The following is a 25,192-nucleotide window of genomic DNA, read 5'->3' as shown; positions in this document are numbered from 1 at the left end:
AATAAGCAGGGTGACAATATACAGCCTTGACATACTCCTTTCCCACCCAGTTTTGAACCAGTCCATTGTTCCATGTCCAGTTCTAACTGTTGCTTCTTGGCCTGCGTACAGATTTCTCAAGAGGCAGGTCAGGTGGTCTGTTATTCCCATCTCTTTCAGAATTTTCTGCAGTTTGCTGTGATGCACACAAAGGCTTTGTTGTAGTCAATAAAACAGAAGTAGATGTTTTTCCGAAATTCTCTTGCTTTTTCAATGATTCAGTGGATGTTGGCAGTTTGATCTTCAGTTCTTCTGCCTTTTCTAAATCCAGTTTGAACATGTGGAAGTTCTCGGTTCATGTACTATTGAAGCCTGGCTTGCAGAATTTTGAGCATTACTTTGCTAGCGTGTGAGCTCAGTGCAATTCTGCAGTAGTTTGAGCATTCTTTGGCATTGCCTTTCTTTGGGATTGGAATGAAAACTGACCTTTTCCAGTCCTGTGGCCACTGCTGAGTTTTCCAAATTTGCTGGCATATTGAGTGCAGCACTTTAATAGCATCATTTTTAAGGACTTGAAATAGTTCAGCTGGAATTCCACTACCTCAACTAGCTTTGTTTGTAGTGATGCTTCCTAAGGCCCACTTGACTTTGCATTCCAGGATGTCTGGCTCTAGGTGAGTGATCACACCATTGTGGTTATCTGGGTCATTAAGATCTCTTTTATATGGTTCTTCTGTGTATTTTTGCCACCTCTTCTTAATATCTTTTGCTTCTATTAGGTCCATACCATTTCTGTCCTTTATTGTGCCCATCTTTGCATGAAATGTTCCCTTGGTATCTCTAATTTTCTTCAAGAGATCTGTAGTCTTTCCCATTCTATTGTTTTCCTCTATTTATTTGCATTGATCAGCGAAGAAGGCTTTCTTATCTCTCCTTGCTATTCTTTGGAACTCCGGATATATCTTTCCTTTTCTCCTTTGCCTTTCACTTCTCTTCTTTTCTCAGCTATTTGTAAGGCCTCCTCAGATAACTATTTTGCCTTTTTGTGTTTCTTTTTCTTGGGGATCATAGAAAAAGCAAGAGAGTTCTAGAGAAACATCTACTTCTGCTTTATTGACTACGCCAAAGACTTTGACTGTGTGGATCACAACAAACTGTGGAAAATTCAGAAAGAGATGGGAATACCAGACCACCCTGCCTGCCTCCTGAGAAATCTATATGCTGGTCAAGAAGCAACAGTTAGAACTGAACATGGAACAACGGACTGTTTCATAATTGGGAAAGGAGTATGTTAAGGCTGTATATTGTCACCCTGCTTATTTAACTTATATGCAGAGTATGTCATGTATAATGCCGGGCTGGATGAAGCACAAGCTGGAATCATGATTGCAGGGAGAAATATCAATAACCTCAGATATGCAGACGATACCACCCTTATGGCAGAAAGGGAAGAGGATCTGAAGAGCCTCTTGATGAAAGTGAAAGAGGAGAGTGAAAAAGCTGGCTTAAAATTTAACATTCAAAAAACTAAGATCATGGCATCCAGTCCCATCACTTCATGGCAAATAGATGGGGAAACAGTGGAAACAGTGACAGACTATTTTCTTGGGCTCCAAAATGACTGCAGATGGTGACTGCAGCCGTGAAATGAAAAGACGCTTGCTCCTTGAAAGAAAAGCTATGACCAACCTAGACAGCATATTGAAAAGTAGAGACATTACTTTGCCAACAAAGGTGTGTCTAGTCAAGGCTGTGGTTTTCCCAGTAGTCACATATGGATGTGAGAGTTGAACCATAAAGCAAACTGAGCACCGAAAAATTGATGCTTTTGAACTGTGGTGTTGGAGAAGACTCTTGAGAGTCCCTTGGACTGCAAGGAGATCCAACCAGTCCATCCTAAAGGAAATCAGTCCTGAATATTCATTGGAAGACCTGATGCTGAAGCTAAAGCTCCAATACTTTGGCCACCTGATGCAAAGAACTGACTCATTGGAAAAAACCCTGATGCTGGGAAAGACTGAAGCCAGGAGGAAGAGGGGATGACAGAGGATGAGATGGTTGGATGGCATCACCCACTCGATGGACATGAGTTTGAGCAAGTGCTGGAAATTGGTGAAGGACAGGGAGGCCTGGTGTGTTGCCATCCACAGGGTTGCAGAGTCGGACACGACTGAGGGACTGAACGGAACTTCTTGAGGATGGTCTTGATCACTGCCTCCTGTCACAAACCTCCGTCCATAGTTCTTCAGGCACTCTGTCTATCAGATATAATCCTTTGAATTTATTTGTCACTTCCATTGTATAATTGTAAGGGATTTAATTTAGGTCATACCTGAATGGTCCAGTGGCATTCACTACTTTCTTCAGTTTAAGTCTAAATTTTGCAATAAGGAGTTCATGATCTGAGGCACAGTCAGCTCCCAGTCTTGTTTTTGCTGACTGTATAGAGTTTCTCTATCTTTGGCTACAAATCAGTCTGATTTTGGTATTGACCATTTGGTGATGTCCATGTGTAGACTCGTCTCTTGTGTTGTTGGAAGAGGGTGTTTGCTATGACCAGTGCATTCTCTTGGCAAAACTCTGTTAGCCTTTGCCTTGCTTCATTCTGTACTCTAAGGCCAAATTTGCCTGTTAACTCCAGGTATCTCTTGACTTCCTATTTTTGCATTCCAGTCCCCCTATGATGAAAAGGACATCTTTTTTTGGTGTTAGTTCTAGAAGGTCTTGTAGGTCTTCATAGAACTGTTCAACTTCAGCTTCTTCACCATTGCTGGTTGGGGCAGATTACTGTGATATTGAACGGTTTGCCTTGGAAGCAAACAGAGATGATTCTGTCGTTTTTGAGATTGCACCCAAGGACTTCATTTTGGACCCTTTTGTTGACTATGAGGGCTACTCCATGTCTTCTAAGGGATTCTTGCCCACAGTAGTAGATATAATAATGGTCATCTGAATTAAATTCTCCCGTCCCAGTCCATTTTAGTTCACTGATTTGTAAAATGTCGATGTTCACCCTTGCCATCTCCTGTTTGACCACTTCCAAATTACCTTGATTCATGGACCTAACATTCCAGGTTCCTATGCAATATTGTTCTTTACAGCATCGGACTTTACTTCCGTCACCAGTCACATCCACAACTGAGTGTTGTTTTCGTTTTTGTTCCGTCTCTTCATTCTTTCTGGAGTTCTCTCTCCACTTTTCTCCAGTAGCATATGGGGCACCTACCAACTGGGGGAGTTCATCTTTCTGTATTGTATCTTTCTGTCTTTTCATACTGTTCATGGAGTTCTCAGGGCAAGAATACTGAATTGGTTGGCCAGTCCCTTCTCTAGTGGACCACGTTTTGTCGGAAATCTCCACCGTGACCAGTCTGTCTTGGGTGGCCCTACGTGGCATGGCTCATAGTTTCATTGAGTCAGACAAGGCTAATACTCTGTCTAAGTTTGTCATAGTTTCTCTTCCAAGGAGCAAATGCCTTTCTAGGAATCATTCAAGACCAAGGAATGGAAACTCACATGAGTTAGTTTAAAAGGAAACGGGAGGTTTATCAGAGGTCCACAGAGCCGTGTGCCATCTGTCACAGGGCCCTCAGGTCCACCCAGGGCCCAGAGTGGGGCTGCAGCCCAGGCCAGACACCGTTCTCCACCCTGCTGATGCCTGAAGGACTGGAACCAAAGGGGAGTTCGGAGTCCCAAGAGAAGAGAAGGACACCCGTGCCCGAACACATTTGAAGACCTAACAGCTGAAAAGTTACAAAGTTGGCCAAGACACAAACCTATAGATTCAGGAAGCCTAATGAGTTTGGGCTTCCCTGATGGCTCAGAGGTTAAAGCGTCTGCCTGCAATGTGGGAGACCAGGGTTCGATCCCTGGGTCAGGAAGATCCCCTGGAGAAGGAAGTGGCAACCCACTCCAGTATTCTTGCCTGGAGAATCCCATGGAGGGAGGAGCCTGGTGGGCTACAGTCCACAGGGTTGCGAAGGGTCGGACATGACTGAGCTACTTCACTTTCACTTTCAGTGAGTTTGAAATAGGATAAACCCAGTGAGTCCACCACAGGCACAAAATCAAACTGCTGTCGAGAACATGCTGTAACAGCAGCGGAGCCGGCAGCATCGCCCCTGCAGGGCTGTGCTGGGGTGGCTGTGGCCATCCTTACCCATCTGGGGCCGGGAGGAGGCCCCACAACATGGTTAAGGTGCTGGCTGGAAACAGCAGCCTCCCGGGAGCTCCACGTAATGTCCTTCAAGGGTGAAGGTAAGACAGGGACAGCTGTCAGCGAAGGGACACTCAGAGAGCTCACTCGGCATGCAGTGAAGGAAGCAGTGCTAGGTGGGGCCATAGGGCAGAGGACACGGGGACACGTGATAACCGCCTCTTCTCTTCAGCTCTTGGAGACAGGTCTGGGAGGCGAGCAAAAGCCGTAACTGTCGACATGTCTCCAGTGTGTGTCTGCAGCACTGAGACAGCGGCGGCCCGGGGCCGGGCAGAGAGCCCTGTGTGCTGGTCGGCTTTCTGACTCCAGATGTGGAAGAGGTCCTGGGTGCCAGGTACCAGGTGGAAATGTCAGGATGTGCTTTGTAATCCTTTGAGCAACCTCTAAAAAAGTTGCATAAGGGACATAAATCATAATAGATAAATTAAAAGGAAATAGTGCAGAAGAAGGCAGGAAATATAAGGAGTGAAAAGCAAAGGGAACAAATAGTAAACGATTGTGAACTTAAATTCAGACAGATCCGTCATCACAGTTAACGTCGTGCCGTAAGCATGCTGGTGACGAGACAGAGGCCGTAAGTTGGGGCTTTTAAAATGAACCAGCTGTGCAGGGAATATGAGAAAGTCACTTTAAATGCAGTGACATTGGCAGGTTGAAAATGGAAAAAGAAATGCCAACAAAACATATGTCAGAAGAAAACTAAAGTGGCTGCGCTCATACCAGACAAAGCAGAGTTCAAGTCAAGAAGTACTGACCTTGAATGCATCTGTGCCAAATAGCAGAGCTTTTACACAAAGCAGTCGGGCAGAACCGCAAGGACGAATGCTGTGGTTGCAGATTGCAGCGCTCCTGTCCTGGTGGTGTGTGGACTAGTGGGTAGAAAGCCAGCAAGAGCCTGGGACGAAACAGCACCGTCAGCCAGCTGGACTGGAGTGATGTTTACTCCCCCTCAGTAGCCAATCCGTGTTCCTTTCAGGTGCTCTGGGGCCACTCACCATAGGAGGTCACGTCCTGGCTCACAAAACAGACTAGCGAACTAGTCAGAAGTGCAGAGTAAGTCATCCAACCACAATAGTTACATTTGAAATTGGTAACAGAAAAGTCTCCAAATGTTTAGAAAATCAGCATACTTTTTTTCTCTTGCCATGCTGTGTGGCATGTGAACTCTTAGGTCCCTGATCAAGGCAGATGGAATGTGTCCCCAACATTGGACACAGTCTTAACCACCAGAATGCCAGGGACATCCCAAGAAATTAACACACTTTCAAATAATCTGTGGGTCAGAGAGGCAGTCTCCAGGGAAATTAGCAAATGTTATAAACGAAATGAGAGTGCAGCATATTTGAACTGCACTTGCGATGCAGCTAAAGCGAGGTTTAGAGGAACATTTAGAGGATTAAACGCTTATTTTGGAAGAAGAAAGATCTCAATTCAGCCTAAGCTTCCATATTAAGAAACTGGAAAAAAAGAAGCGTGTGCATGCATGCATGTGTGTGTTGTCATGTCCAGCTCTTTGCAGCTGTAGCCTGCCAGGCTCTGTCCATGGGATTTTCCCAGTATTCTCAAGAATACTGGAGTGCGTTGCCATGCCCTCCTCCAGGAGATCTTCCTGATCCAGAGATAGAACCTGCATCTCCTGTGTCTTCCTGCATTGCAGATTCTTTACCACTGAGCCACTGGGGAATCCCAGAAAAAAAGAGCAAAAAACAAAACCCTAAATTGAGCAGAAGAAAAGAAATGATAAAATAGGAACAGAAATCACTGACATGGATTTCTGAAAACAAATGAAACCAGAAGCCGGTGCCTTGAAAAGAGAAGTAAAATTGAGAAACCTCTAGTAAAACTAACAAAGGTAAAAAGAGAAAAGACAGATTATCAATATAAGGAATAAAAGAGGAAGTAACTATAAAGCCAGCAGAAATTAGAGGGCAATAAGGAAGCTTCAGAAAAATCTCTGCTTACGTAAATTTAACAATTGAGATTAAATGAACTAGTTCCTTGGAAAGCACAAAATATCACAATTGACCCAAGATAGGTAATGCAGTAAGGCAAGAAAAAGGGATAAAAGTCATTTAAATTGGAGAAGAAAATGAAACTGCATTTGCATACAGCATGATTGTCTGTGTGGAAAAGCCCAAGAACTCGAGCAAAAAGTTGAATCAATAAATTTAGCAAGCTCAACACACAAAAAATCAATCATAGTTTGTATACTAGCCGTACAACCGGAACACAAAATTGATAAAGTTATATCATTTACAGTAGCTCCAAAAATAGTGAAATACTTAGATGTAGAGTTAAGGAAACACGTACATGCAGCAAACTACAAAATGCAGATGAATGAAGCCAAAGACCAGCGCAAATGGAGAGACACTGTATTCCTGGACGGGAAGACAGCACACCAAAAGTATAGATGTATTTAATGCAACTTCAGTCAAACTCCCAGCAGAGTTTCTATCCGTAAATAAGCTGATTATAGAATGTACATGGAGTAGCAGAACCCCTAGAATAGCTACAGTGATTTTGAAAAAACAGTCAAATCGGTAGAGTCCAACAGTGCTGTGCTAAGAGTTACTATAAGACTGTGGTGACCAGCACTGTGCTGTTGGGGAAGAAGAGACACAGGTCAGTGCAACAGAGCAGAGTCCAGAAATGCCCCCACAAACATGGCCCCTTGATGTTTGACAGGGGTGCAGAAGAATTCCGTGGAGAAAGAATAGTCTTTTCAACTAAAGCTGTTAGAAAAACCAGTCATCCAAATGTCTCCTTCTGCCAGAGTTGACTTGAAGTAAATGTTAACTCTAAATATAAACCATAAAACTTTCAGAAGGAAACACAGGAGAAACCTTCATGATGTAGCATTAGGCGAAGAGTTCTTGGTCATGACACAAGATACAGTCCATTGATGAAGGAGAATCAGGAAAGTAGACTTCATCAAAATTCAGAACTTTTGTTCTGAGAAAGACACTGTTGAGAGGAAGGACAGACTGCAGACTGACCCCACATCCCTGGAAGGACTGTTGGCTGGAGGGGTCAGGACCCTCACAGCTCACAGTGAGGAGCCAGGTTATCACTGGGCAGAGGACGCAGACCAGTCTCGGGGGGTGCCCTGGGCCCCCACGGGCAGAGGAGCACCAGCAGCAGGTGGAGCGCACGGATTCAGACTTGGCTGTGGGGGCGTCTGTTACCTCCTCGCCACGTGCCGGTGCGGAGGGAGGGGGCGCCGGTGGGGCGGCCGTTGCTGGGACATCTCGGCGGCGTTCCTGCTGTGGACCCGGCTGTCCTGCTCCCGAGCATCCACCTGAGAGAAATGGGACCTGGCGCTCAGACAGACACCTGCCAGGAGGGTTTGCAGCCTGACCCATAGTTGCCCCAAACTTCAGGGCACCCAGGCGTCCTGATGGACTGGTGCGTCCACACAGGAGTCCATCTCAGTGACGAGAAAGGCAGGACGGGTGGCAGAGCCGGGCTCCAGACACCAACTGAGTTCCTGAGGACGCATCGCTAGCGTGCGGGGACTGACCAGCAGGCCAGGGGCCGGGCTGGGAGCTGTGCCCCATCGTGTGTCCTCTGTTGGGGTTAAAACCTGTCAGGCTGCACGCCAAAGCCCGTCAGCTTTACTGTAAGACGGTGCAAAAATAAAATGAGACCGGAGGAAAGGAACGCTGAAAGTAGCGGGTCCCAGCTGCCACGGGGGTGGGGTGGCAGCAGGGCCCCTGAGGAGATGGTGTCTCCAGGTCTGGGCCTCATGGAAGGGTCTCCTAGTTTCGAGCTGCAGTGGTTTTTCTGACTCTGGCACTGGTGGCCAGGGGCATCAGCACCAAGCAGGGCTGGGGAATCGCTGGGGTGGTGCTGCCTCCCTCCTGGCACTGGCCCCGGGACCCCAGGGGCCTCTGTGAGGGGAGGGGTGCGTCATCTGTCCTCTCAGCGCATCCTCAGGCGGCGCAGGGGCCCGGGCAGAGGACAGATGGTCAGCAGGGCCACCCTGTGGTGGGGAGGGCTCTGGATCCTTGCTGATTGTCTGCTTCCTGGGGGCCCGCAGGGAGCTTGGCCAGCTTCTCAGGGCTTTGTCTGACCCGCTCCGGGGCCTTGGGGGGCGTGCAGGTGCTGGGCTCTGCGGGGCCCGCAGTGCTGGGGCAGCCTGGGTGCAGGCGTGGCAGGGAGGCCTCGCCGGTGGAAGTGGCTGGCAGGTATCATCTGCCTTCTGCAGTGGGGAGACTGGGGCCTGGTACCCAGTGGCAGTCAGGGCTGTGTTCCCTTGTCCACAGAGGGGCGGCCTTTTTCCTGGTGGCCTGCCCATTTGTTGTGGGCTGTGTTCCCATCTTGTAGCCTGACCCCAGCCCGACCAGGGGCACAGATGAACTCACAGGCAAGGGGGGTGAGAAGAGCCCTGGTTCCTGCTAGAGGAGTAGGGGTGGGCAGCAGGGCTGTTCTGAGGTCCCCTGGGCTGTGTCTTTTCTTTTGGCCGGGAGAGATGGAGAGCCTGCTGTCCTGACAGCAGGTCTGGCCAGGTGTTGGGAGTAGGGGGGTGCCCTGTGGCTGACACCCAGGGGTGCTTAGTGAGCTCAGGAAGTCAGGGCAGAGTGCTCAGGGCCAGCCTGGGGTCCTGGCCTGTGATAAAGTGGGATGGTGTCGGGGAAAGCTGTCAGTTCTGAAGCCCAGTAAAGAGCAGGAAGGGGGCAGGCTGCTGGCAGAGGTCTGATGGGGCAGGGTTGGCGCCTAGGCCGAAGAAGGGGTGCCCTGGTCATCGCCCACTGACCCAGGCAGCCTGCAGTTCCCCCCTCCCCGCCAGCGGCTCATTGCAGCCCTCGGCCAGCCCGCCTGCAGACACAGGGCCCCCTGCTGGGAAGACTGGAGCCCACCCTGGGGCCGGAGGGGAGAGAAGGACATGGCGGCTGCAGGGCCCATGTCTGGAGTACAGCATAACAGCAGCGTTACGTGAACTAGAAGATGCGCCTGGTCTCAGGGCTGGGCTGGGGTCCGCATCTCCCAGCGCCCTGACCCACCCCCACCTGCTGGGGAAGTCTGTGAGGGACCCAGGGACAGGGGCCCCCTCCCCCGACCCGGCCCAGGGCGCAGGTTCGGCCCATCCTGGGGGCAGCAGGGAGCCGCCTGTGGGCGCGTGACCGTGCTGGTAGCTCAGTCACGTTTGACTCTGCTGCCCGTGGACTGTAGTCTGCCAGGCTCCTCTGTCCATGGGATTCTCCAGGCGAGAGTACACAAGTGGGGTGCCAGTCTCTTCTCCAGGGGGATCTTCCCGACCCTGGGATCGAACCCAGATCTCCCGCACTGCGGGCAGATTCTTTACCATCTGAGCCACCAGGGAAGCCCCGGATCCTGACAAGTCAAGGCAGGGCCTCCGGGGAAAGATGGGAAAGCTGTCTGCCACCGTTAACGCAGGGGGAGGTCCCGTGTAGAGCAAAGCGTGAGCACGGCCAGCTTTCCTGGCCGCCCGTCACCGCTCGCTTGTCCCCACAGACAGTACTACTGGTACGACGAGCGGGGCAAGAAAGTGAAGTGCACGGCCCCCCAGTACGTGGACTTCGTCATGAGCTCCGTGCAGAAGCTGGTGACCGACGAGGACGTGTTCCCCACGAAATACGGTGCGTGTCCCCGCCCCGCCCCGCCCACGACCCCGCCCACTCCAGGCTCTGCGCCCTGAGCCGCCAAGGCAGCAGTTGGCCCATGGGCGGTACCATCGCCCAGGCCCCTCCTCTGCGGCTAGGGCACCGAGCGCCCTGGGCGCTGGCCCGGCTTCGGCCGGGTCGCGGGCCCCTGGTCCCAGAGGCGCCCGGCCCAGCGGGGAGAGCGCCCACCGTCGGGACCCCGCGCGGCGCCCAGTCACTCGGGCGCTGCAGGCGGGCACGCAGGGAGGCCTGCGGCGGGGGGAGGGGGGCAGACCCCGATCCGGGGCCGGGGTGGTGACCCGGCCGCCCCGCAGGCCGCGAGTTCCCCAGCTCCTTCGAGGCCCTGGTGAAGAAGATCTGCAAGTACCTGTTCCACGTGCTGGCGCATATCTACTCGGCGCACTTCAAGGAGACGCTGGCGCTCGAGCTGCACGGACACTTGAACACGCTCTACGCGCACTTCATCCTCTTCGCCCGCGAGTTCAACCTGCTCGACCCCAAAGAGACGGCGGTTATGGACGACCTGACGGAGGCGCTGTGCGGCGGGGGCGGCGGGGACGGGCCGGGCGGGGCAGCGGGCGCACAGAACCACGTCAAGGAGAGGTGAGCCCGGCGGCGCCCGCGCGCGTCGGTGTCTGTGGGCGCCCGGACTCTGGCGTCGGCCCCGAGAACCTTGGACTCCGCTCGTCCGTGGCAGACACCTCCGGGGCCGCCCGTCTGCGTCTCCCTCTTGGGGTCTGCCCCTCCGGGTCTTCCGCGCCCGCCCCGCCCCCGGCTCGGCCTTGGCCTCCGGGGAGACACGCAGCGGGGCGGGGGCCCTTCCCCGCGGCGGGGCCCGCAGGCTTCGCTTCTGCCGCCCTTTGTCTTGGCTCGGGCTGGAGTGGCTTTTAGAGACCCCGGCCCGGCTTTCTCCTCCCTCCGCCCGATCTGGACTCTGGCTCAGGGCCGGCTGGAGGGGCGCGGAGGCCGCGTGCCTGGAGCCCCGCGAGCTGCAATGTCTCCCTCCGCTGCCCTGACTGCCCAGGAGGGGAACAGGGCTGGCCAGGCTCCGGGCTGCAGTGCCCCGGGGGCCGGCCTGTGCGGAGCCGCGGCCGGGGGCAGGAGAGCCTGGTTTCCCTGTGCGGGTGTAATAAAGAGACTTCTCTCAGGTCAGCTCCTGTGTGTGTCCTCAGCGTCTCGGCGCTCCGTGCTTTGGCGGCCTGGCCATGCGCCCTGCTCCTCACATGGCCCGGGGCAGCGCCCTCCCTTGCATGCCAGCCCACGGAGCTCTCACTGAGCACAGCTGTGCTGGCCGAGAGCAGGTGCTGCCTCCCTGCCGGGGCTCGCCCGGGACTCCCCTGCTGCACGTGCCCACGGGTTGCCAGGAGCTGGGGGCAGGGCTGTGTTCTGTGGGTCAAGTCCCCAGGGGTTCTGGACCCTCGGGCTCCCTGTGGTGCACTCTCTCCACACTGGCAGCAGGGACCCTGCAGTAGGGGTCACAGTCTGCCGGAGGTAGGCATCCTGGCCAGCCGGCACAGAGGCTCTGCTGCAGGGCCCCCCTCTGGACTGGGCAGCATCGCTTGGGTGGGTGTAGGATAGCTGGGAGGGTGGTGTGAACAGCCCTGGAGCTGGTCCAGTCCCCTGTGGGCAGAGACGCGCCTGCAGGGCCCTGCGCCTTCTCCGGGTGTTGATTCCTGTCACACACCCACCCCGCTCCCCCATCAAACATGAGTGGCAGTGACGGGACCCTGGGCTCTGGTCTTGACTCCCAGCTACTGGGGCTCCTATACTCTCCCCACCAGCCTGTGCCCTGCTGGGTCCTGAATTTCCTGTCCTCCTGACGCTCAGCTGACCTCAAACTCAGTTGTGGCCAGCAGGCCCTTCCTCTGCGGCCCTGGCATGTCACCAGCCCCCAGGCCTAGCGGGGCCCCCTGCTCCCTCCGCCTCCCGGCAGGACAGGCTCCTGGCTGGCCATGCTGCGCCCACGCACACGCTGCCAAGAGCCCTGCGCCTCTGGGAGGCCACGGCCCCTCCCAGGCCACCCATCCTGCTCACCTCCCCTCTGCCTTCTGGCTCACTGTGAGCCCTTGGCCTGCAGGCCGCGTGGGCTGTCCCCCTCCTCTTCTGGGTATGGATCTCTGAAACAGAGGCCTCAGGACGCAGGGGAACTGGACCATGGCTGACCTGGTGCCCAGGGAGGACCCTCTGGGGGGAGCCGGAGTGGGGGCGGAAGGGAGCCGGCCTGCTGGGTCCCCAAATGTCTGTGCAACAGACTTGTGAGCAAGCAGCTTGGGTGTTGAGCTGAGGAGACTCCAGCCAAAGTGTCAGAGGTGCAGCCTGCTTTCTCTGCTGCTTGTAGTAAAACACACATTGAGAGATTGAGGAAGAGCTAGTAACAAGAGGGATCAAAACACTTGATGGTCGAGAAGGTCTCAGCCAAGCCCAACTGCAAAAAGACACTAGAATGAGGAGATCGCCTGTCAGGAAATGCAGCCTGGAGAAAAAGCCAAGGGTTGTTGGGCAGCCTTTTGCCGGTAACGCAGAACATGAACCAGGGCAGAGATTCCGTCATAGAGTCTTGGAACAGACTTCAGTCGTCCCGGCGGAAGCCAGAAATGGGAAGAATCTCGGGAGGATCTGAAGGAGCCTCTTGTCTTAGGGACTGAACCCCCATGACATACCACGATACAGCCATGGTTCTTGAGAACTTCATTCCGTCAGAAACACTGCCAGCTTGGACTGAAGGGACAGAAGGTCTAGTGGGAGGCTGTTGGACTCGCAGCTCTCTGGGCAGGATGCAGACTGATGGAACCTTGGCCGAGGACGCTGGTCCTTTTCTCTAAAATGAAGGGCTGAAGTGGGCAGAGGGTCCTGGGGGTAGAGCCCTCAGCTACAGAGGGTAACTCCCAGGCCTTGCTGGGCACCGGCCTCAGGTTCCATCAGTCTGCGTCCTGCTCAGTTCATATTCCGCATCCGCTATTACCTGATTCAGGTGGTTTAGGTGAGGTTTGGAGCTTGACTTGAGCCTGTAGTGGGTGGAGACTTCAGGAAAGGGGTGTGTTTTACACGTGAGATGGATGTGGAACTTGATAGGGAGCAGTCTGCAGTGGGCGGGGCACACCCCCCCCCCCAGAAAGAGCCCACCCCCCTGCGCCTGGGACCTGTTGGCCTGTTGGCTTCCCCAGCACGGGGGGGACAGCTGCAGATGCAGGGAGCTTGCTCACCGGCTGGACTTGAGGGGGGAGACGGCTGAGTGTGGTCACGGGGCTCCTTCAGACCGAGCAGGGAAAGTCAGGGTGACATGGCACTGGCCTGGCTTCCGGCTCCAGGAACGCAGGGGCCTCCAGAAGCTGACCGAGGGGTGTGCCTGGCGGCTCAGTGGTTAAGAACCGGCTTTCAGCGCAGGGTGGTTCAGTCCCTGGTTGGCCCCTCGTGCCGTAGGGTGACTGAGCCCACATGCCTCAACTGAAGAGCCTGCGTGCCCCAACGACACAGACTGGGGGCACCCAAGAGTAAATCAACAAGTGCTAAAAAAAAATAAATAGCTAAGGAAGGATATCGATCTTCCGCCAGGGTTGGCAGAAGTGAGGCCATTTCAGTGAGACCACATTCCTGAACTTCAGAACTTAAAAAGGTATGTTTGTATGGTTTCATTTCAGTTCAGTCACTTAGTCGTGTCCGACTCTTCGTGACCCCATGAATAGCAGCACGCCAGGCCTCCCTGTCCATCAGCAACTCCTGGAGTTCACTGAGACTCACGTCCATAGAGTCGGTGATGCCATCCAGCCATCTCATCCTCTGTCGTCCCCTTCTCCTCCTGCCCCCAATCCCTTGCAGCATGAGGGTCTTTTCCAATGAGTGCACTCTTCGCATGAGGTGGGCAAAGTATTGGAGTTTCAGCTTCAGCATCAGTCCTTCCAATGAACACACAGGACTGATCTTTATAATGGACTGGTTGGATCTCCTTGCAGTCCAAGGGACGCTCAAGAGTCTTCTCCAACGCCACATTTCAAAAGCATCAATTCTTCGGCGTTCAGCTTTCTTCACAGTCCAACTCTCACATCCATACATGACCACTGGAAAAACCATAGCCTTGACCAGACGGACCTTTGTTGGCAAAGTAATATCTCTGCTTTCTAATATGCTATCTAGGTTGGTCATAACTTTCCTTCCAAGGAGTAAGCGTCTTTTAATTTCATGGCTGCAATCACTATCTGCAGTGATTTTGGAGCCCCTAAAAATAAAGTCTGACACTGTTTCCACTGTTTCCCCATCTATGTCCCATGAAGTGATGGGACCAGGTGCCATGATCTTCATTTTCTGAATGTTGAGCTTTAAGCCAACTTTTTCACTCTCCTCTTTCACTTTCATCAAGAGGCTTTTTAGTTCCTCTTCACTTTCTGCCATCAGGGTGGTGTCATCTGCATATCTGTGGTTATTGATATTTCTCCCAGCAATCTTGATTCCAGCTTGTGCTTCTTCCAGCCCAGAGTTTCTCATGATGTACTATGCGTACAAGTTAAATAAGCAGGGTGACAATATACAGCCTTGACGTACTCCTTTTCCTATTTGGAACCAGTCTGTTGTTCCATGTCCAGTTCTAACTGTTGCTTCCTGACCTGCATATACATTTCTCAGGAGGCAGGTCAGGTGGTCTGGTATTCCCATCTCTTTCAGAATTGTCCACAGTTTATTGTGATCCACATAATCAAAGGCTTTGGCCTTTGATAAAGCAGAAATAGATGTTTTTCTGGAACTCTCTTGCTTATTCGTTGATCCAGCGAATGTTGGCAATTTGATCTCTGGTTCCTCTGCCTTTTCTAAAACCAGCTTAAACATCTGGAAGTTCATGGTTCACATATTGCTGAAGCCTGGCCTGGAGAATTTTGAGCATTACTTTACTAGCATGTGAGATGAGTGCAATTGTGCAGTAGTTTGAGCATTCTTTGGCATTGCCTTTCTTCGGGATTGGAATGAAAACTGACCTTTTCCAGTCCTGTGGCCACTGCTGAGTTTTCCAAATTTGCTGGCATATTGAGTGCAGCACTTTCACAGCATCATCTTTCAGGATTTGAAATAGCTCAACTGGAATTCCATCACCTCCACTAGCTTTGTTCATAGTGATGCTTCCTAAGGCCCACTGGACTTCACATTCCAGGATGTCTGGCTCTGGGTGAGTGATCACACCATTATGATTATCTGGGTCTTGAAGCTCTTTTTTGTACAGTTCTTCTGTGTATTCTTGCCACCTTTTCTTAATATCTTCTGCTTCTGTTAGGTCCATACCATTTCTGTCCTTTATCGAGCCCATCTTTGCATGAAATGTTCCCTTGGTATCTCTAATTTTCTTGAAGAGATCTCTAGTCTTTCCCATTCTATTGTTTTCCTCTATTTCTTTGCATTGGTCACTGAGGAAGGCTTTCTTATCTCTCCTTGCTATTCTTTGGAACTCTGCATTCAGATGCTTATATCTTTCCTTTTCTCCTTTGCTTTTCACTTCTCTTCTTTTCACAGCTATTTGTAAGGCCTCCCCAGACAGCCATTTTGCTTTTTTGCATTTCTTTTCCATGGGGATGGTCTTGATCCCTGTCTCCTGTACAATGTCACGAACCTCCGTCCATAGTTCATCAGGCACTCTATCTATCATATCTAGTCCCTTAAATCTATTTCTCACTTCCACTGTATAATCAAGGGATTTGATTTAGGTCTTACCTGAATGGTCTAGTGGTTTTCCCTACTTTCTTCCATTTCAGTCTGAATTTGGCAATAAGGAGTTCATGATCTGAGCCATAGTCAGCTCCCGGTCTTGTTTTTGCTGACTGTATAGAGCTTCTCCATCTTTGGCTGCAAATAATATAATCAATCTGATTTCGGTGTTGACCATCTGGTGATGTCCATGTGTAGAGGTTTCTCTTGTGTTGTTGGAAGAGGGTGTTTGCTATGACCAGTGAGCTCTCTTGGCAAAACTCTATTAGCCTTTGCCCTACTTCATTCCGTACTCCAAGGCCAAATGTGCCTGTTATTCCAGGTGTTTCTTGACTTCCTACTTTTGCATTCCAGTCCCCTATAATGAAAAGGACATCTTTTTTGGGTGTTAGTTCTAAAAGGTCTTGTAGGTCTTCATAGAACCTTTCAGCTTCTTCAGTGTTACTGGTTGGGGCATAGGATTGGATTACTGTGATGTTGAATGGTTTGCCTTGGAAACAAACAGAGATCATTTTGTCATTTTTGAGATTGCATTCAAGTACTGCATTTCAGACTCAGTGGAATGTGGTCCACTGGAGAAGGGAATGGCAAACCATTTCAGTATTCTTGCCTTGAGAACCCCATGAACAGTACGAAAAGGCAAAATGATAGGATACTGAAAGAGGAACTCCCCGGGTCAGTAGGGGCCCAATATGCTACTGGAGATCAGTGGAGAAATAACTCCAGAAAGAATGAAGGGATGGAGCCAAAACAAAAACAATACCCAGTTGTGGATGTGACTGGTGATAGAAGCAAGGTCCGATGCTGTAAAGAGCAATATTGCATAGGAACCTGGAATGTCAGGACCATGAATCAAGGCAAATTGGAAGTGGCCAAACAGGAGATGGCAAGAGTGAACATCGACATTCTAGGAATCAGTGAATTAAAATGGACTGGAATGGGTGAATTTAACTCAGATGACCATTATATGTACTACTGTGGCCAGGAATCCCTTAGAAGAAATGGAGTAGCCATCATGGCCAACAAGAGAGTCCGAAATGCAGTACTTGTATGGTTTAAGCCCCTAGGTTTTTGATAACACATTATACCAGCAGCGTGTGTAAGACAGGCCATGGAACTCTTACAGGGTCATCAAGGGCTGAGAGGGTCCACGAAGGCACTGCACCCAGGGCCCGACCCTGCGGACAGGCCTGACTGCAGCATAGACTCTGCAGCCCCACCTGCGCCCTGGAGCCGGCACTTGGCTCCCCGCCTTGCTAGGGGACTGTCTCCGCAGCCCCCGCCTACGCAGACACCCCGGCTTTGACGTTCACGCCGCTTCTCTCTCCTCCCCGCCCTGGCCACCATCTCTGCGCCCTGCCACCTCCACCCTTGCCAAGCCACACCGGGAGACCGGGCTGCTGGGGGGTGGGGGTGGGAGCGGGGGCGGGCCCTGGAGGGAGGAGGTGTGGACTGGACCTGGTGGGCGAGGGTGAAGCAGGAGTGGGCGCGGATCCGCGGGGGGCGGGGGGCGGGCCAGGCCCCTCCTGCGGCGAGCTCTCTGCTCCGCAGCGCCCCCGGAGGCCGGCCGGTGGGAGCGGGGCCTTTCAGCGCCGGGACGCGCCTCTCTCCGCGCGGGCGCCACTGTCCGCTGAGCGCCTGGACAGGCCAGGGTGGGCTCCGGGCAGGGCAGAGGGCGGGCTGGGCGGCAGCTGCACCCACGGCTGGGTGCCCCGCCCACCGGCTCTGCCCCCAGCAGCGCGCCGCGCCCCGGCCCAGGGTGACCCTGGGGGGCAGCACCGGCCGGTGGGTCACCAGGCCTGCAGCGTCATCCTGTGATCCTTTTTGTTTTCTGCAAGGGCGCATTGAAGTCTCTACTTCACAGACATAGTGCTCAGTGTAAGGTGCTCCGAAGGCGTCTGTCAGCACACTCGGATGTAGTTATAGGAGTAAATAGCAGCAGCAGCAGCTTTTGGCTTAGCTTGCTTTGGTTTCTTTTATTTACAACCGAGAGAGAGCTTGGTGTAGAAGCGGGACTGCGGGAGAGGGCGTGCCCCCTGAGGGAGTGCGCTGGTGGGCTCCCACGGGAGGCTGCGGGTCGCTGGTGTTGACTGCGGTGTCCTCTTCGGGGGATGCCAGTCGAGCCCACGGAGGCCGACTCGTCAGAGCGCAGGCTCTAAGAGGGCCAAGGGAGAGCTGAGGCGGCCTGTGGCGAGTCAGCTGGTCTCAGAGAAGACACGCAGAACTGTGGGGTCAAGAGAACCTCTCTGGCGGCAGGCCAAGAGCCAGACAGCCACGCGCCTTGCCAGGATGTAGCAAGCAACCCTCCTCCCTCCACCTGGTTCTTAAGCTGAAGTGAACGGGACACCACGCAGTGCAGGGACCACAGCAGAACCTGGGCCCAGAGCACCTTCTGGGCACCGACCCCCTCAGCGATGCGGCGGTTTCCAGCGTCGCCCCCCGGCCGCAGACCCTCATGAGTCTGGGGCCGCTGCAGCAGAGCCCCCAGGCTCAGAGCTACGCCCGGGAAGCCCGGCGCCTCCAGCACGAGGGCCGAGAGGGGAGCGCGGGAACCCTAGGCCGGATCTGCCCGCCCCAGGGCCAGACGGCAGCACCTCGGAACAGCCGGTCGGCGGCTGTGGGCCAGGGATGGCGCCGTCCCCACCACGGGCGAGACGGCCGCCCAGCCCCCAGGCCGGTGGCACTGTGCTGGTGCGGACGGCTGGGTGCACAGTCCCCTCCACACGCGGGGAGGCGGCTCCGCAGGCTTCGTGCTCCCTGCTGGGGGCCACGGCCAGGGGCTGCTCTGCGTCCCTCCTCACGGCCGCATGGTGACTCCCGGGTGCTGCCCTTGAGACATGGGCCTGGGTGGCCCACGGCCCTCGGGAGGCTGGGCCTGTCCTTGGCATTGCAGCAACGGGGCGGGGGCGGGGAGGGGCGGCTGCCCGCCTGGGGGTCGTGATGCCTCCACCCCTGGCGGGAACCACGCTGCCCTGCCAGCCTGCTGTCCCAGGGCTGCCCACCTGCCTCGGCCCGTCACTCCAGGCCTGGGCCACACGCCCCTCTGCCTCTTCCCGCACAAGAGAGGGCTGGAAAGGAAGGTCATGGTCCTGGAAGGGTCCGGGTGCGGTCTCAGGGTGCTGGTCTCGGGGAGGCAGCAGAGCCGTAGTGGGCTCGCCCGGTGCCCGACCCCAGCAGCGTGCCCTACCGGCGTCCGCGCCCCACCCGGCCCCGCCCCCGCCGCCGGGCAGACGTCGCGCCGTCACGCCTGCTGGCTTGGTCCCAGGCCGTCCCACGTCCCACCCGCCCGCACGGAGACTGGCGTGGGTGACTTTACGGAAGGAATTTATTGTTCGGAACTAAGTTGCTCACAGTTATTTGATGGGGTACACGGGGTGGGCGCGTCCGTTTCCGTGACGTCTGTGTGTCCGAGTACAAAAGAGGAAGGCTAAGGAGAGTATTGCTTCCCGGTCCTCGTCTCTGGAGAGGCCCCTCCCACGGGGACCGCGTGGCTTTTGCTGTTGTAGGTGTTTTGTTTTTTGTTATGTACTGAGGCCCCAGCCTGGGCGGGGTCAATGGAACAGAAGCATTAAAATGTGTCCACGACGGGCGAGCAGGCAGGTGGATGCGAGGTGGACGTGTGGCGGCCAGGGCATGCAACCCCGCCTGCCGCCGCGGCCCTCCGGACGCAGGGACTCGCTGCCTTTCTCTTTGTCCTTGGTTGGTTTTATTTTTTTTTTTTAACTTTTTGTCATTTTAGTAAAAAAAAAAAGCCTGCAATGCCCCTGCTGTCTTGCGTGTTATGTGTAGGGGGCCAACTCAGGCCTTCCCCAGGTCCCACACTCGGACACAAAACCAAGATGGGCCCTGGCCCGGGCCCCCCAGGATGGAGTCACGTCTCCTCGGACCGAACCTGGGACAGAGCGAACCACGCCATTCTCTAAATATATTTATATGTGTGTGTATAGAAAGAACCGAACTCCAAGTCTAGCCCTGCCCCGCGGCCCGCCCCCGCCCCCAACACCCTTCTCCAAAAACAACCAAGAAAAAAAGTTTATAAAAATATCTTGCAGGAATTCTTTAAAGTTTACAGTAGCTTGCCGGCACTGCACCAGCCGGCTGCCCCCAGCACCCCGACGGCTCTGTCCACGGGGCACCTCGGCCCAGACCCCACCCTGCCCAAGACACACACACACACACACACACACACACACACACATACACACACACACAGACAGACAGACGGACGGACAGACGGCAGAACGGCGCTGCTGCTGCCCCTTCCCTGAACAGAGAAGAAACTCAATAAGTTAAAACAGCAAATAAATAATACTGATCTCGGCCAGCCTCGGGGCAGTGGGCACGCTGGGCCCTGGGTCTCTTTCCACCTGCGGCCCCCAGGGAGCTGGGGGTGGGACGCGGCAGGTCAGGTGGGCGGCGCTGAGGTGCATGGACGAGGAGCGGCGGGGTGGGGGGGCGCGCCGGGGAGAGGCCGAGGCGGCAGGGCCAGACGACTGCTTCGCCCCCTCGGGCCCGCCCCGGAGGCCAGCTGGACCTGCCGAGGGCGCTGGTCGGCGTGCGTCCAGTTGGGGGCCTGGGTCCTCCTCCCCATGGCCATGCGGAGCTGAAACTGGGCAGAGCTGCCGCGCGGGCAGGCGGGCGGGCGGGCGGCAGGAGGAGAGGGCGGGTCTGCGGCAGCTGCCTTCGGTCAGCCGGAGTCCGGCGGAGAGCACGGAGGGCGGCCTCGTGGAGGTGACATGTTAACTTTTCGGGATAATTCCTGGTATCAGAGTGGAGACAGTGGCGTTGTCAGAGACAGGCAGAGAGAGAGAGCAAGAGAAAGAGAGAGCGGGCCCGGTCGGCCCAGCCTGGGCTGCGAACCCCGGGGCCCCCTTTCCTTTCCTCCCCGGCTTCACGACAGTCTAGACGGACAGACGGGCGTGGCCCTGGGTCCACCCCGGGCGGGCGGGCGGGCAGCGGGCCGCACGAGGGGAGGGGGCTATGTGTCTGTCTAAGGCTGCTCCCGGCGGGCGGCGGGCAGCCCCATCCTGGCCGTGTCCTTGCCCGCTGGGTACTCGGCGTCCCCTCCAGGGCCGGGGCCAGCGGCCGCGGAGTCCCCAAGTGGGCCGTGGGCACTCCGCTTGGCGGGCGTGCTGGGGGCCTGGGCCGCCTGCCCATTCTTCTCGTCTGAAAAAAGTTGTTTAATTACGTCAAAGAAGTTACTCAATGGGCTGCCTGGGTGCACAGAACAGAAGACAAAAGAAAAAAAGAAAAGAGAGAAAAGGAGGGAGGGAGGGAAGAGAGAGAACAATAGACGAATGAGCCAGGGGCCCACTAGGGCGTCTGCGCGGGCGCGGGGCCGCGGCAGCAAGCGGGGCTGGCGGCCGGGGGCTCGAGGCCTCCGGGCGGCGGGCTGGGGCCCAGGCCGGCGGGGACCCTCCTCCTCCGCCAGGCCTCCCGTCACCCTGAGTCCTCAGCGGCGGGAAGGCCGGGGCTGGGCGGGACTCGGGGACTGGAGGCCGGAGCCAGTGTGCCCGTCACACTCCTCCTGGGAGGCCTGGAGCCCCGCCCCTGGCCAACCCGGGTGGCACAGCGTGGACACAGAGGTCAGCAGCAGACAGACAGACGGATGGATCGGTGGACAGGCATGGAGCTTGGGTGTGGTGAGGGCTGGGGCAGGCAGCCAGAGTGGGGGCCCTGGTCCCGGAGAGACCGTTCCGAGGGAAAAGGAAGGGGCAGCCGTGGGGGCCCAGCCCCCCGGGGGCCCTGTGGTCCTGGCCCTGGGGCACCTCAGGCCCTCCTCCTAAGCCAGGCCCCCACCTGGGCAAGAACAGGCAGGACCCCCATCTCTGCTCCAAAGACGGAACAGCAGGAGCCCTGTCCCGCCCCGTCCGGTGGCAGAGGGCCTGACCCGAGCCTGCAGCCCAGGGCCTGGGGGCGCCCTGACCTGGGGCCGGAGCCCGCAGCTGGGAGCCTTGCTGGCCTTGGGGCCGAGGCGCCCCTTCCTGCTCTGAGTCTTGGAGTCCCTCCCTGGCCTGCCCTGATCTTGGGCCGGGCCTGCAACCGCTCTGGGAGCTGAGTGAGGGAGGCGGCTGGTGGCAGGGGGGAGGGGCTGGGCACAGCCGGGCGCCTTGGGGGCAAGCGCGGCCACGTGTGCGTGTCCAGGCCCCTCAGGTACACAGGGACCCCAGGACAGCCGGGGGTGGGGGCAGCACCCGCCAGGAGCAGGCTGCAGGGGGTGCAGGGGTGAGCAATGGGGTGACAGGCTGGGGGGCCCAGGTGCGCGTGAGGGGTTCTTACCACATTTGGAAAGCCTCCCCGTCATCATTTCCATACAGTTAGTGGTGTCTGGAGCACAGAACGGAGAAAGGAGGGGAGACGTGTGAACACAACTTCCAGCTCAGACCTCGAGCTGGGGGGGCAGCCTCAGGCCGGGCCCTGGGAGGGGGCGGGGCCCTGGGAGGGGGCGGGGCCTGGGGCGTGGCCAAGGGCGGGCGGGGCTGTGGCCAAGGGGTGGAGCCAACGCAGGCGGGCTAAGAGGGCCGGTGCTCAGAGAGGCGCCGGAACGTGGAATCCGGGGCTCAGCGAGGAGGCTCCCGCCGGAGCTGCACAGGGCTCGGCAGAGGGCAGCAGAGAGTTGGACCCCTCTCCTGGGCACTGAGGGGTCATGCCTGGCCCTCCCTCCCCTCTGACTCTGGGTCCAGGGCACTCGCTTAGAAGCTGAGAGGTCCAGGCCTCTGGCTAGGGTCTGTGCAGGCCACCTTTGGGTCCTCAGCCTACCACTCACACTCTTTGACCCAGTGGCTACAAGGTTCCCCTTAGCCCCAGACTCAGGGAGGCACCCCGTTCCCGACTCTCTCCACCTTCTGCTGGGCCAGGCCAGGTGGGCTGGGGGTGGGGAAGGCAGCCAGGCCCTCTAAGGGCCTCTCCCTGGGCTGCAATGGGGCCCTGCTGGAGTGGCTACCAGGTCTCAGCCTGGTGCCCCAGAGGGACCCCAGCTTCTGCCCCCTCCCCACATCCAGTGGCTTTAGGAATGAGCTCTCTGGATGAGCGAGTCCAGTATGAGAGGGAGGGACCAGGTAAGGGCCCTGGGGGAGGGGCTGGGGTCCCAGCCTGGGCTCCCCAGGTCCAGGGCTCCCTGAAGGAAGGTTGGGCAGACGGGCTTGGCCCAGAGCTGGCACCCAGCAGTCTCCAGGGAGGTGGTTCAGACCCAGAGCTGGCGCGGGGGTGGGGCCCTGCCAAAAGGGTCGGTCCACCAGGTTTGCTCCTGGGCCAGGGCCTAGTGCGGGGGACACTGGCTGACGGGAGGGGACCCCCTAGGGCGGGACTCTGCCTGGCCAGGAACACAGAGAGCCCGTGTCCCTGTCCTCCAGGCAGTTCGCCAGGCCCCTGCTCGCTTCCCCGGACAAGCTGTCCTGCCTCAGCTTCGGCCTCCCCCTGGGAGTGCTGCCTCCTCTGAGGTAGGGGCATTAAAGGCACAGCCCCCAGGCCAGCCAGCTCCCAGGGCCGGGGGAATGGGCCCCCTCCGTGGGTTAGAGCCCTCCAGCCCCAGCCCCCCCACCAGAGGGGCACACGTGACAAGGAGGCAAAGGTGGAACACAGACGATGGAATGAGCATGGCGGGGCGGGATGGACGGGGGCCGCTCGGCCTCTAGGACCCCACACACAAGCACAGACAGTTGGCCACAGGGGCCCTGAGAGGGGGGCTCTGGGCTGGACCCTGCGCTCCCCAGGCCCCACACGGGCCTCACGGTCAGCTGGCATCTCCCGCCGCAAACCCGCGCCGCATGCCCTCCCTGACACGCTGCTCACCGATCATGCACGAGCCCCAGGGCTCACCCGCACCCGCGCAGCCACAGGCCCTCCCCGCCAGGGCCCAGCCGTGCTGACCCGCAGGCTCCCGGGCCTCCAGCACTGCAGGCCTGGGCAACGCCAGCCCCTGTGTGCCCCCGTCTAGGCCCACTGGGAGACCCCTGCTTCGCCTGGACCTCAGGCCCCCATGTCCTGCCCGTCTAGGGGAGGGTGGGTGGCAGACAGCCCCTCACATCAGCCAGAGTGGGTACCAGAGTGGGTACCACCCCCCACCCTGGAGGATGCTCTCTGGGGGACCCCAAGGGCGCAGGGCCCCGGCAGGACCCCGGTCACTCCAGAGGAGCCCGCTCTCGCTGGCCAGGGGCCGGGCTGCCCCGTGTCCAGCTGCTCAGCTGGGTGCTGGGCCTGCATGGCCTGTCCAGGGCCGGGAGGCAGCCACTGGATGTATGGGTGGGCGCAGGGCGCCCTCCTCGGGCCGGCCTGGCTCTCGCAGAGGACCTGCCCACAGCCCCCTCCCTGCCCCGGCGGTGGGGCCGGACACCTTACCTGCCAGCGTCAGAGGCTACTCTCGTAGCTGGTGGCCACCTTCTGGCCCTTAAGCCCAGCACCCCAGCTTAGTCCTGGAGCTGGCGGGGGGGGTTCTACAGTGGACAAGAGGCGCCTTTCAGTGTGGCGTGCGGCCCTACCTCCCTGGTGTGCAGAGACGCCGCTGTGCGGGAGCGCCCTGCTCCCTGGGGGCACGTGGCTGCGGGCCAGGCGGCTCGCAGAGGGGCCGCACCCCGTCCCCAGCCCTCGGGCCACCAAGCCGGGCCCCTCCCTCACCTGACAAGTGCTGGGCAGAGGGCTGCTCGTGTGTGCTCAGCAGCTGGGCCTGAATGGTCTCCACGACCCTCTTGAAGCGGCGGCTCGGGCCTGGGGGAGACAGGGCGGGTGAGGGGCAGGGCCAGCGGGGACCCCCACACTGCAGCCCCGCGCCCAGGGGGCGGCCCCGGGCCTCCCCAGCTGCTCACCGGACAGGAGCGTGAATGTGACCGAGTAGATGCCATTCTCCTTCTGCGCGGCCCCGCCCTCCGTGTACGTGATGTCCACCTGGAACTTGACCGGCTTCTGAAACACAGCCGGGCCCCCCGTCGCCTTGTACTCGGCCCGGAAGCTCGTCTGGGAGATGACGCTGTGGCTGAGGCTGGGGATCTGTGGGCGCAGGCAGCGTGAGTGCGGCCTCCCCTCATGGAGCCGCCCGCCCCCTGGCCCCCAGGCCCCAGCAGCGGGGGCTTTCTGCCTCAGGCAGGTGGACCCCAACATGGGGCAGAAAGCAGGGCTCAAGCGGTGGGAGGGGAGAGGCCGGGCCAGAGCTTGGGCCGCGTGTAGGGGACACGCCCCCCAGGGTCGAGGCCCGGCTCTGCTGGATGCGGGCCTGTGGCTCTGGTCGGGCTGAGCAGCCTCTGCACGGAGGGGCGCGGGGCTGCAGGAGGCAGGCAGCGGGCACACAGGACAGGGTGCCAGGCTCCTGGGGACAGTCTCGAGGCCCCAGGCGAATCCCCCAGACCTGCAGAGCCCCCTGCCCCACGACGAGGCCGCAGGCCCCTCCTCAGAGTGGCTGTGCATCACCCCACCTCAGTGAGGGGTCCCTGGAGGCACCCCCACACCTGGCCTGGGCCCTCCCCAGGAGACACCCGTCTCCCGCCCCCCTGGCCCTGCCCAGGCCGGGGTCCTGGGGTCAGGGACTTCGTGACGAGAGGCTCACCGACAGGAAGGCGTGGACGATGTCGGCTTTGATGGAGCTCAGCGGCTTGTCCTTGATGACCACGAAAATCTGCTCCTCCTTCTCCAGGCTGATGAAGTTCCCGAACCAGGACTTCTTGGCGAGCCTGAGTGCGGGCAGACGGCTGGTCAGCTC

At 57.3% G+C, this 25,192-nt stretch overlaps 2 protein-coding genes across 9 annotated transcripts in view; one reads left to right on the top strand and one right to left on the bottom strand.

Moving 5' to 3' along the window:
* Positions 1-16,881, top strand: part of MOB2 (MOB kinase activator 2) — a 58,479-nt gene extending 41,598 nt beyond the window's left edge. For 4 of the 5 annotated variants that reach the window (XM_055580505.1, XM_055580504.1, XM_055580503.1 and 1 more), the window contains 2 exons: positions 9,671-9,795; positions 10,134-16,881. In XM_055580505.1, the coding sequence (XP_055436480.1) occupies positions 9,671-9,795; positions 10,134-10,426 (418 nt within the window). In that variant the 3' untranslated portion in view covers positions 10,427-16,881. The remainder of the gene's footprint in view (positions 1-9,670; positions 9,796-10,133) is intronic. The other variant, XM_055580502.1, reaches the window with a different exon arrangement.
* A 2,690-nt stretch (positions 16,882-19,571) lies between these two features.
* Positions 19,572-25,192, bottom strand: part of BRSK2 (BR serine/threonine kinase 2) — a 48,391-nt gene continuing 42,770 nt past the window's right edge. Inside the window, exons 16-20 of one of the 4 annotated variants that reach the window (XM_055583276.1) lie at positions 25,040-25,163; positions 24,306-24,486; positions 24,118-24,207; positions 21,784-21,831; positions 19,572-20,263 (exon numbers count right to left, since the gene is read on the bottom strand). In XM_055583276.1, coding sequence (XP_055439251.1) covers positions 20,244-20,263; positions 21,784-21,831; positions 24,118-24,207; positions 24,306-24,486; positions 25,040-25,163 — 463 coding nt within the window. In that variant the 3' untranslated portion in view covers positions 19,572-20,243. Of the gene's footprint in view, positions 20,264-20,494; positions 20,719-21,783; positions 21,832-23,850; positions 23,937-24,117; positions 24,208-24,305; positions 24,487-25,039; positions 25,164-25,192 lie in introns of those variants that run through there. The other 3 variants (XM_055583273.1, XM_055583275.1, XM_055583277.1) reach the window with 3 other exon arrangements.

This window comes from Bubalus kerabau, chromosome 5 (assembly GCF_029407905.1).
Source record: "Bubalus kerabau isolate K-KA32 ecotype Philippines breed swamp buffalo chromosome 5, PCC_UOA_SB_1v2, whole genome shotgun sequence".
Taxonomy (NCBI): domain Eukaryota; kingdom Metazoa; phylum Chordata; class Mammalia; order Artiodactyla; family Bovidae; genus Bubalus; species Bubalus kerabau.
This window is presented reverse-complemented; position numbering and strand designations above follow the sequence as displayed.